At 37.9% G+C, this 12,911-nt stretch overlaps 1 protein-coding gene across 1 annotated transcript in view; it reads right to left on the bottom strand.

Moving 5' to 3' along the window:
* The window catches only part of MTPN (myotrophin), a 68,181-nt gene that overhangs the window by 14,861 nt on the left and 40,409 nt on the right, over positions 1-12,911 (bottom strand). The window contains exons 2-3 of the mRNA XM_019959148.2: positions 3,319-3,432; positions 2,406-2,489 (exon numbers count right to left, since the gene is read on the bottom strand). Coding sequence (XP_019814707.1) covers positions 2,406-2,489; positions 3,319-3,432 — 198 coding nt within the window. The remainder of the gene's footprint in view (positions 1-2,405; positions 2,490-3,318; positions 3,433-12,911) is intronic.

The following is a 12,911-nucleotide window of genomic DNA, read 5'->3' on the forward strand; positions in this document are numbered from 1 at the left end:
ACTGAAACTCCAGTACTTTGGCACCTCATGCTGAGAGTTGACTCTGATGCTGGGAGGGATTGGGGGCAGGAGGAGAAGGGGATGACACAGGATGAGATGGCTGGATGGCATACTGACTCAATGGACGTGAGTCTGAGTGAACCTCGGGAATTACAGGGAGGCCTGGTGTGCTGCAATTCATGGGGTCGCAGAGTCGGACACGACTGAACTGAACTGAGGTCGAAAGAAAGGCTTATCAGAAACAAATACATTTCTGATCTACAGTTTGAGATCTGGCTACAAAGAAGGAGCTGGCTTAGGGGTACCTCATTTGGTAAATGACCAGAGCCCTAAGCTAAAAAAGGATCCCTGGAGGTTTTTATTTTCAGAGAACAAAAAGCCTTGGCTAGGTACAAAAGGTCACAGAAAGAGGGAGAAAGGAGGAGTCGGAGTCATTCATTTCTTGTTTTTATTCTGACTTATTAATTTGTAATTAAGATATAACTGATACTATAATTACAATTTAAGGTATACAACAAAATGATATGTGTATGTACTGTGAAATGGTTACCCCAATAAGTTTAAATAAAAATCACCTCACATAGTTTAAAATTTTTCCTCTGAGAACTTTTAAGCTCTATTGCTAAGTCACTTCAGTCGTGTCCAACTCTGTGCGACCCCATAGACGGCAGCCCACCAGGCTTCCCCGTCCCTGGGATTCTCCAGGCAAGAACATTGGAGTGGGTTGCCATTTCCTTCTCCAGTGCATGAAAGTGAAAAGTGAAGTCACTCAGTCGTGTCCGACCCTCAACGACCCCATGGACTGCAGGCTTCCAGGCTCCTCTGTCCATGGGATTTTCCAGGCAAGAGTACTGGAGTGAGCATCTCTCAAATATAATATAGTATTGCTGCTTCTTTTGCTCTACACTCAGAAGATATATTGAGGTGGGCCAATTAAGCCAACCCTGAGGAAGAAAGCTGAGATAGAGACAAAGAAATCAGATGCTGGTCATGTGGCTTAAACCCACAGACAAGCTGTGCCTCAACCTAGAACTGTGTGAGTCAACATGATCTCTTTTACTGCTTGAGCCTGTCTAAGCTGGGTTTAGTTACTTTCAATAGAGTCCTAACCAATAAAATATTACAATTAAATCTTTCATGAATTGTAAATTAATATTTGTAGCCTCCGACAACCAGTTTTTAACATAATACAAAAACATTCCCCCAAGGCTGAAATTATCCATAGTTCTCAAAGGTTCTTTTTAATCTTTACAGGAGTGTGGGGGATGGGAAGACAGGAGAAAGATACAGTGGCTGGAAATCTTCATGACCACATCCCACCAAAGATGCTGGATCCATTACAGTGGTAAAGAAGAATGTGTTCCACCACCACACGTTTCAAGAAATCCGGTATTTGTGCTGAAGGTATGGGTAAAACCCCCTAATTTTAAAGGACCTGGGTTAACTGCTTTCAGATAGTACCTTTGAAAAGTTGTCAATCAAGTGTTGGGACAAAAGTACTACTTTCTTTCCCAATGTTCTCCAAATCCTACTGAAACTGAATCTATGAAGCATATAATCCTCTTTAGTCTTAAACATAATAAAAGCTACTATTTATTGACTATTATGATGTGTCAGGTACTGTGCAAAATGCTTCATATATATTTACTCATTTTATTTCTAATTCTTTCTTGCTTCTTTTAGCAGGACTTATTTGAAAATTCCAAATTAAACATTATTAACATTTTCCAGAATATGGCCATGAAAAGATAATTTTGGGATTAACGTTGAGTGCCTTATTTTACGATGATTTCTTGTCTTCCAACATTTGCAGTTTCCATTTAATACAGTTAGAATGGTTGCAACTGACTGGTTAATTTTTAAGGCTGGACTCTGACCTTCATTTGAGAGCTTGTAATCAAAGACAAAACACTGGAAAACTCCAAATGTACCATGATCTCAATCATATCAAGAAACCAAATGACTTGGAGAGCCCCTTACAGCAATCCTCAATAATCTTGCTCAGAAAGATCACTACAGACAAAGAAGTTTACAAATTTCAAAGGCAAGGTTATAAAAGTGTGGTATGTGAATCTGGCACCAGTCTGCAAACTGTTACTAGCACAGGACAACATTTTCTGTATTAAGTACAATGTCTAGTTCAGCTAACTTTTAAAAAGAAAATTGCAGGATATTCTTGATGAAGGAGACTGTGTTGACTTATTTTCTAGCTCAGGCTCTTTACCCAGTAAGAACTGGTAACAGCGTGTGGATCAGCTCTTTCAAGCAACATTGCTCTAGTCTTCAATTTTGGCTGTTACCTCTAATTTTTCTGTTCCTGATGCCACACAAAATTTAAGTAAATTAATAACCAATTACTTAGCTTGAACAGTTATAAAACAATAAAAACCAGCAATTGACCTCACCTTTGACAGAAGCAATTTCACGCAGGAAACATGACCTTCATAGACGGCAGACAGAAGAGGTGTGATATGATGTTTATCTGGAGCCTATGAAAGAATGAGATATAGATCACTTTATCCATTTTTCATTTCTTCCTTCTCTCTAGATCATTAGGGAATGCTTATAAATAACTGAAAATCAATGTTCTCCCATTTTTAGCCTCTTACAGAGCTGACAGAGGCCTAGGCCCACAAGCAGTTTCTCCTTAGAAGCCGGTGAAACAGAGGGAGCAGGACTTTGACCCCAGCTCAAATCTGGACTCTGGCACTTAACTGTGTGACTAGTTACTTAACCTCTCTGAGCCTCAACCCCCCACTACTGTAGGCTCGCCAGTATGAAGAGGTAACAGATGCCCAAAATTGGGCCAGGTGACATGGCAGCCCCTGAGATGTGAAAAGTTCATCTCACTTGCTCTTTATGGTTACTTAAACATTTTTCTGAAACTCTGAAATGCAGAGGCTACAAAAGGCAAGAATTAAGAGATAAATGCTGCCTGACTGTTGTCCAAAAATCCACTTTTAGATTTTCCGTATGACTACAGGGCCTATCCTCCACTGGGTGATAGCCATTTGCTACCTACAGATAGTGCTAACTCTCAGACTGCTTTAGAACATGAAAAGGAAGCATGAATCTATCTATCCTGTGTCCCCCACCCCCAAATTTTATCAGTTTAAAAAAATAAACTTGTTCTGCTTATTAAAAAAAAAATCACAACCATGTATTTCTAAGCTACAGAAATTCAGCAAAATTTCAGACTATATTCTTACTTTCACATGAGATTTCCACCAGTAACTATTTTACAAATCTACTGAAAACAACTACCCAATAGCATGCAACAGGAATTTTTTTTCTAGAATGACAATGTTCTTTACATACATTAATATCTGCTCCTTTCAGCAGCAGAAATTCCAGAATTTCAAGCTGTCCACAATCTGCTGCATAATGAAGAGGCTTTCTTCCACCTTCTAGTGTCCGGTTGACATCTTCTCCCTTAGAAGCCAAATGAAAACAGTATTCGTAAGGATGGTAGACTGAAGAAGGGAAATGAAGCACCTGGTAGCTTTACTTTCTTAAAGCTACAAGGGTTTCGTCAAAGAATTACATTACCTGCAAAGTGAAACAAGCAACCAAGAACTTGAAATTAAATTCTGCACAATGGTTAGCACACAGTATGACTGCAATTCAAACCATTAGTCAAGCTGAAAACAATTTAAAAAAAAAAAGCTAAATGTAATGAAATATATGATTGTGCTCTATTTCTAAGGAATTTTAATCACCATGATGTCAAGATGTGACCAGCAAAGAAAAAATGTTGAGTTTAAATAACGATTTTACACAGATCATATAACATGTATTTTAATACTTCAGAGAAAGCATCACTACTTTGATGGAGGCAGACATCACTATCAAAAGGTAATCAGTATTAGCTATTAAGAATTCATTTCATTCATTCATTCAAATTTAAGCTCTATTGTATGGTCAGCTCTGTGAACAGAGTGAACAATGGTAAACAAAATCCGAGATGGTTTCTGATTCCACAGAGCCTACCACCCAGTGTGGGAGGCAGATAGTAATCTAATAATCACATGATTAAACATACATTTAATGGAGTTGTGAGAATTAAAGTAACTGATCCATGCAAAGCACTGAAAATAAGGTGGTATAGCTAAAATTAACAGATATAGGATTAGCTATTATTATAAGCTACCTATGTAAATAAATATTTATTTAAATACTGAGTCAAATCCATTACTCAGTATTTTCATTTTAAGGTTAAGGGTCATTATATAGATAAAGCATCTATTTTACAAACAATAAAATCATTAAATTCAAACAATTTGAAATCACTAAATATACAGAGGTATTTTTTTCCCTTAAGGAAAAAGTTTACCCCTGGGTTTTACATCCTCCAGAAAACTAGCGTTATCATCTTATTTCTCAAGGGCTGGTACTTTAAAAAAAAAAAAGAAAGCATTCCAAGAGGTAAAACCACCTGCCTATCACAACAATCAGTGGAGGCCTCATAGCATTAAGTCAGGAAACTAAATTACACACAGTGTTTCTGAGTTCCAGGCCAGATGTATGTTTTAAATATATTGTCTCTATGTCAAGAATTTAATAAAAAATAATTTTTCTCCTTTTTAATTCCTCGATGATAAAACAACCTTTTTCAGTTAAGAGGATATGAGTAATTCACAGCAGTAACTTCTAATGGATTGTTTATTCAAGTCATCTGAATGCAGAGTGCCAAAGAATAGTAAGGAGAGAGAAAGACTTCTTAAATGAACAATGCAAAGCAACAGAAGAAAACAATAGAATGGGAAAGCCTAGAGATCTCTTCAATAAAATCAGACATACCAAGGGAATATTTCATGCAAAGGTGGGCACAATAAAGGACAGAAATGAATGGGCCTCACAGAAGCAGAAGATATTAAGAAGAGGTGGCAAGAACACACAGAAGAACTGTACAAAAAAGATCTTCACGACCCAGATAATCACGAGGGTATGATCACTTACAGCCAGACATCCTAAAAGACAAAGTCAAGTGGGCCTTAGAAAGCATTTTTCTATGAACAAAGCTAGTGGAGGTGATGGAATTCCAGTTGAGCTATTTCAAATCCTAAATGATGATGCTGTGAAAGTGCCACACTCAATATGCCAACAAATTTGGAAAACTCAGCAGTGGCCACAGGACTGGAAAAGGTCCGTTTTCATTCCAATCCCAAAGAAAGGCAATGCCAAAGAATGCTCAAACTACCACACAGTTGCACTCATCTCACATGCTAGTAAAGTAATGCTCAAAATTCTCCAAGTCGGGCTTCAACAGTACGTGAACCATGAACTTCCAGATGTTCAAGCTGGATTTAGAAAAGCCAGAGGAACCAGAGATCAAATTGCCAACATCCACTAGATCATCGAAAAAGCAAGAGAGTTCCAGAAAAACATCTATTTCTGCTTTATTGACTATGCCAAAGCCTTTGACTGTGTGGATCACAATAAACTGTGGAAAATTCTGAAAGAGATGGGAATACCAGACCACCTGACCTGCCTCCTGTGAAACCTGTATGCAGGTCAAGAAGCAACAGTTAGAACCAGACATGGAACAACGAACAAACTGTTTCCAAATTGGGAAAGGAGTATGTCAAGGCTGAATACTGTCACCCTGTTTATTTAACTTACAGGCAGAGTACATCATGGAAAACGCTGAGCTGGGTGAGGCACAAGCTAAAATCAAGATTGCTGGGAGAAATATCAATAACCTTAGATATGCAGATGATACCACCCTTATGGCAGAATGCGAAGAGGAACTAAAGATTAAGGTGGGGAAACAATGGCAGTGACAGATTTTATTTTCTTGGGCTCCAAAATCACTGCGGTTGGTGACTGCAACCACAAAATTAAAAGACACTTGCTCCTTGGAAGACAATGACAAACCTAGACAGTGTATTAAAAAGCAGAAACATTACTTTGCCTACAAAGTTCTATATAGTTTTTCCAGTAGTCATGTAGGGATGTGAGAGCTGGATAATAAAAAAGGCTGAGTGTCGAAGAACTGATGCCTTCAAACTGTGGTGCTATAGAAGACTCTTTAGAGTCCCTTGGACTGCAAGGAGATCCAACCAGTCAACCTTAAAAGAAGTCAACCCTGAATATTCACTGGAAGGACTGTGATGCTGAAGGTGAAGCTACAATACTTTGGCCACCTGATGCGAAGAGCCGACTCATTGGAAAAGACCCTGATGCTCGAAAAGATTGAAGGCAGGAGAAGGGGATGACAGAGGATGAGATGGTTGGATGGCATCGCTGACTCAAGGGACATGAGTCTGAACAAACTCTGGGAGATGGTGAAGGACAGGGAAGCCTGGCATGATGCAGTCCATGGGGTCACAAAATCTGACACAAGTGAGCGACTGAACAACAACAAGGCTCCTTATACAGTAAATTAACACATTAGTAGAAAGAAGGTGTGGGAGAAGGCAATGGCACCCCACTCCAGTACTCTTGCCTGGAAAATCCCATGGGCGGAGGAACCTGGTAGGCTGCAGTCCATGGGGTCACCAAGAGTCGGACACGACTGAGCGACTTCACTTTCATGCACTGGAGAAGGAAATGGCAACCCACTCCAGTGTTCTTGCCTGAAGAATCCCAGGGACGGGGGAGCCTGGTGGGCTGCCGTCTATGGGGTCACACAGAGTCCGGACACGACTGAAGTGACTTAGCAGCAGCAGAAAGAAGGTGTATAACATACTTAATATCACTGGAGACTGGGGAAGAGCTCCAATTCTACCAGAGTTGTAGGACCTTAAGACTACTTTCAAAATCTTTGTTTTCTTCCCATTTTTACTCCCATCTATAAAATGGGACTAAAAACACACCTCACTGGATTTTAGTGTATCATCAAATGAAATAATCCATGCAAAGTATCTAACACAGTACTAGACAAGGTAGTATGTTTAATAAAGGTTAAGTATTATTGCTGTGGATTGATTCACACTAGTTCTAAAAGACTATCCAAAATTAGGTTAATGAAGGTTCAGAATAATGGCTGAAATATAAAGATATGACTTATTATACTTTATATTCAGAAACAAATTTAAAAGTAAGGCCAACCTGGAGTACCAGCTTAATCTATATTCACAACTGCAGAAATGTGAGGCTTTGTTTGAGGCAAAGAAGTATTGCTTAAAATGATTTAGATAAAACTAGTTTTCCTTTCACTTCCTTTCCATTATTCATGCTAATTATTAACTGGAGAGGATTAACTAGATAGGCCTTTTCAGTGGAACAAAGTAAAGAAATAACTGCAGTAGTCAGTAAGACAGCTTTGTCAAAAGTAGTGTTCCTGAATTAAAATATGTGATACCGTCCTTCTCAACTTGGTATAAATGTGCAAAAGGCATATGAAAAGGAACAGTTGTGAGTTTAAACTCCCTTTATCCCTGCAGATGCTGCCTTTACAATTCTTATTTTAGCAGACAAAAATGACAATACTGGAAAGGCTTAGTGTGACTGACAGGAAAGAAAGCATCTTCTTCTGTAGGCCTTTGAGGAATTTATAGTACTAAATACCTATATTGGGAAAGTAGAAAGGTCTCGAATTAACCATCTTTGTCCTTCTACCGTAAGAAAATGCATGGGAAAAAGACATATGGAAATCTCTGTACCCTGCTGCAAACCTGAAAATGCTCTAAAAAATAAAGTCTATTAAAAAAAAATAAATTCAAAGTGAGCAGAAACCAATGAAATGGAAAACAGAAAAATAATAGAAATCAAAAGCTATTTCTTTGAGATCAATACCATTGATAGATCTCTAGCTAGAATGATTAGGGGGAAAATAAAACACAGAAAATGCTAATATCAGATTTTACAGACCATCTTCCCCCAAAGAAACTCCCAGGTCACAGATGGCTACACTGGTAATTTTTACCAAACACTTAAGAAAAAATGAATAATAATAATTCTGCACACTCTTCCAAAATAATAGGAAGGCCAAAATGTGTTCTTTGAGGCCAACATACTCTGATTCTGAGACAAAGACATTACAAGTCAGGAACAGCACAGGATAATGTCCCTCACGAACACAAACTCTAAACAATGTTAGCAAATTCAATCAAATAATGTATAAAAGTACAAGAGGCCATGATTAAGTAGTATTTATCCCAGGAATACAAGGTTGGTTGAGTATTTAGAGACAGTCCACATAATTCACCATTTTAACAAACTGAAAAAAGAAAAACCGTACAATCATCTCAAAAAGCATCTGACAAAATCCAACATCCTTTACTGATAAAAGCTCAGCAAACTAGGAAAAGAAGGACATTTCTCTGGACTAATGAAGGGCCTCTACAGAGACAGTACAATTAACATCATACTTAACTGGTGACAGATTGAATGAATGCTTTTCTCCTAAAACCGGGACAAGACATCTTTTTTCTATCACCTATATTCTACACTGTCCTAGAGGTTCTGAGCACTGCAACCAGGGAACAAACCAACCTCATCCATTCTGAAAAGGAAGAAGTGGAACTGTCTTTGTTTACAGATGATGATAGCTATGTAGAGCAAAGTCCAATGGAATCTACCAAAAAGCTACTAGAATAAGTAATTTTAGCAATGTTAAAGAACAAAAGATCAATATACTGACTCAACTGCATTTTAATATAGCACCAGCAGTTAATAATTACAAATAAAAACTAAAACCAGTATTATCTACAATAGCATACAAATTTATAAAATATCTGGTAATAAGTCTTAACAAAAAATACAATACCTATATACTTAAAATCACCAAACACTGTTGAGAGGAATTAAGAGAGGATCTAAATAAATAAATGGAGAGATAAGCACATTCATGGGTGGGGAGACTGAATATTGCAAAGATGTTAATTTTCCACAGATTGATATACAGATTCAACGCAATACCAATTAAAATCCTAGCAGGCTTTAAAAAAAAAAAAACTTTGACAAACTGACCCTAAATTTCATGTGGAAAAACAATCTAGAACAGCCAAAACAACTTTGAAAAGAAAGAACAAACTGGAGAGCTAACAATATCTGACTTCAAAAATTATTGAAAACTGCAGTAATCAATAAAGTATGGTACTGGCATAAAGATATAAAATACGGAAACTAATATATACTAATAAAAAAGCAGAATAGTAGTTGCTTACTGGGGTACTATGGAAGGGAGGGACTACGAAAGGGCACCTGAGGGTGATGGAATCCACCAAATTCATTATTATGACTGTGGTGATGGTTTCATGATTGTATACATGTCAAAACTTATCCAGTTGCACTCTTTAAATATCTGCAATTTCTTGCATTTAAATTATACCTTAATAACATAGATTTTCCTAAATCAAGTCTCTGTGGCTCTATTCTTGATGCTAACTAAAATTTGATGTAGAAGAGGGGCAGTAATGACTAACAGTACCTTCATGGGAGACTTAAAAGGAAAAGCTACTTGGGGTCAAGTTATTTCATTGTTAATGCTAAATGAAAAGCTCCTGACCTCTGTATTCTATAACTCAAGAAACTAGATCGAAGAAAAGTTTTAAGGTGGAATAAGTGTAGATCAGTATGGCCCCTACTAGCTGGGTGGGCTTCAGGTATCAAAACAATTGTCTGCACTGCTGGAAAAAAAAAATCTTACTCAGCACCTCAACTTTCAGCCCCATTATGCCGACCCCATTCCTTTCCACTGTCTTTTACCCAGTTAATTCCTACTAATCCTTTAGAATCAAGCTTTAATCAAACTTCCTCTAAAGTCATCTTTGAGTAATATGACCTTCACAGGGGTGCGCAAAGCAGCTTGTATGTATTTCCCTGCTTCACATTCAACTCAACCTGCCTCTATCTGTATCCTCTATGAAAGCAGGCCACACATCATGTCACTATTAGTTAGTTTTGTAGCTCTAATGCCTAGATAGTTTCTGATACATAGTAAATTTTACATAATAGAAGCTTTTATACTGAATGAATGTGAAATCGCTCAAGTGACAGACTTGGAAGTAAGTCATACACACGATCTTCTACTTCAAGCAACTACTGATAATGCATTACTTACCCAGTAATAGCAGCAGTAACGTGAGACCAGTGCTATGTTTACTGACAGAGGGATTGGAATGACAATTTAACCAGCTCCCCAGCAGCTGGAGAGTGTTAACCTCAGTAGTGGTGGTGAAATAGGGAAGGTAGGCAGTGCTCTATCTAGTTCCTTTCTCCTCACTCTTGGCAGGCATCAGCGATCAGAAGAGAGGATGTCAGACATATTCTTCACCTTCATTCTAACTTCATGAAACGTTACCAGCTACGGAGAAAAATCTAACCCTAATTTTGTCTCCCAGATTCTGGGGATAGAAGTGAGAGATGCACAATTTCAACAGGTCCCTTAGCATTACATGGCAATCTTACCACGTTCCTGTTTTTCTTGCTTTTACACCTTGCACAGAGACTATTTTAAACCTCTTCCACTTTTTGTAAGCCTCCTCCTTCCTTTTTATTCTCAGATAACCTTGTATTCTTCTCCAAACAGAAAATGGTCTTCAGACATGAATTCCCTCCTGAATTTCTATTTTCCTGCAACTGACAAATCCTTTCCTATCTAAAGGTAATCCCTCACGTAAGTTTTGGTATCACCCTTTTTTGTTGTCTTACAAAAAAACTCATTCCTTTGTTATCCCTTTTCTTGCCTGTGTTTTCAACCTCTCCTGCTCTACTTGCTCCCTTTCATCAGAATATGCCACTCACAACTCCATTAAAAAAGCAACAGCAACATAAAATCTATCCTTAGGCTTGACATCCACCTTTTAGTTACTATTCTTTCTCCTCCTTTTCATAGCTAAACTTGCCAAAACAATTGTGAATATCTGCTATCTCTGGTTTCTTACTTCCTGTTCTAATCTGGCTTCCACCCTCATTATTATACTATAGCCATTTTTGCTGACGTCAAAGACCTCCATGTTGTGAAATGCAAAGGTTATCTCTTAGCCCTCACCTTAACTGAGGTCCCAACATGACAAAGTGGATCACTTCTCCCCGCTTAAAGCACCCTCTCTTCCCCTGGCTTTAGGGACACCACGTTATAGTAGTTTTCCTTCTGCTCTCTATTTCTTTGTTGTTTCCTCTTCTGATTTGTCCACTTCTAGGAGACGTTTGGAGAAGGCAATGGCACCCCACTCCAGTACTCTTGCCTGGAAAATCCCATGGAGGAGCCTGGTAGGCTGCAGTCCATGGGGTCGCTAAGAGTCAGACACGGCTGAGCGACTTCACTTTCACGCATTGGAGAAGGAAATGGCAACCCACTCCAGTGTTCTTGCCTGGAGAATCCCAGGGATGGGGGAGCCTGGTGGGCTGCCGTCTGTGGGGTCGCACTGAGTCGGACACGACTGAAGCGACTTAGCAGCAGCAGCAGATGTTTAAAACTAATTTTTGAGATCCTGGTTATGAATTCTGATTATCATATATAATTCAGTTGATAAAAACTGGTTAGCTTTATAGTCCAGTAATAGTATACACCTTGATTACTTCTTCAGTGATAGTTTTTATGTTTTTAAAGATATCATGCAATAACATTATGTAATAGAATCATATCATGTGTCATAGAGTTGGACAGCAATAAATTCTCACCATGATGGGTGTGTAAATAACCAGGCAGGTGACAAATAACTGCACACAGCTTCTGTTTACCACATACAGTTCAGGTAAAGCAGGCTGACAAACATAATTTGTCAACACATCCAGGCTGGTTTAGCTTCACTTTTCCCTTTTTAGCAAGAATAATTTATCCAGTATCATTTTACTCTCCTTTCCGTCATTGCAATGTGAAGCCTGTTGGTTGTTAAATATACAACAGATTTTTGTTACATTAAAATTATACTTTTTACTATATTTTTCTTGTACCAAGAAATCTGTTTTGAAGCTATTTTGTTTCTATATATAATATATTCTACTTGACAATCAGTGAAGAGACTTTCAAAAAGCTTACAAATTCTTTTGTGTGTATACATTTTCTAGGTAAAGAGCCCAGGTCACTTTTCATCAGATTCTCAAAGGGTACCATGATCCCTGAGAAGTTAGGAACCCTTTCCTTTAACTTTTCTACTTTATGATGGGAAGTAGTATTTAAACAGTGGGAAGACCACCAGACAGAAACCCTTAGTGCTAAGTTACCTCTGCTACTGCTCACAATGAGGAAGCAAGAAGCTTGGAGGACCTTGGAAAACTCTGCAGCTGGAGCAGATGGCCTCTTAAGTCTACAACTGTTCCCCCCTTATATTTGAGACCAGGGAAAACAGGTGTTTCTATACTTCTGGCCACAAAACAAAGTAGTAGCTTAAGAGACTGGAAGCAGAAAATGGCTGCTACATAGGTACATTTAACTTTCCACACAAACTGGATCAAACAGGAAGGTTTAATACAACAACACGAATCATGTTAAAAATACATCTACATTTCAAAGTAAAAAACTTCTTTTCAAACCTATTCTTAGAGTTGTTTTGCTAACAAAAGTAGGCAATGGTTTTTAAAAAGATGCAATATGGTCTTTGAAAAAGACATACTACTTGCAATCCATCTAATTCAACATTTACTACGCCTACTATAAGTTAGGCACTGTGCTACTTGCTTGGGATAAAATAGGAAGGCTGAACTCTGATTAAAAGAATTTGCTACCTTCTTGGGAAGCTAGCATGCAAATAAATGAATGCCATTTAGTTAATTACCACAAAATACAGAGGAACCTTAATGAACTTAATGTTCGACAACTTTGTTGGCAATTCATCTTTTACTGCAATTTAACTTTTCATCTATTTATATCTTGTATTGTTAATTCAATGGCCTTAGGGGTCAGACACCACATCTTATACTTTTTCATTTGTAGCATAATTCTCAACATGGTTCTTTTAAATCTTTAATAAAAATTTGTTTTGACTGCTAATTATAACAGCATATTCTAAAATGCTAAATTA

Source organism: Bos indicus, chromosome 4, assembly GCF_029378745.1.
Source record: "Bos indicus isolate NIAB-ARS_2022 breed Sahiwal x Tharparkar chromosome 4, NIAB-ARS_B.indTharparkar_mat_pri_1.0, whole genome shotgun sequence".
Lineage (NCBI taxonomy): Eukaryota > Metazoa > Chordata > Mammalia > Artiodactyla > Bovidae > Bos > Bos indicus.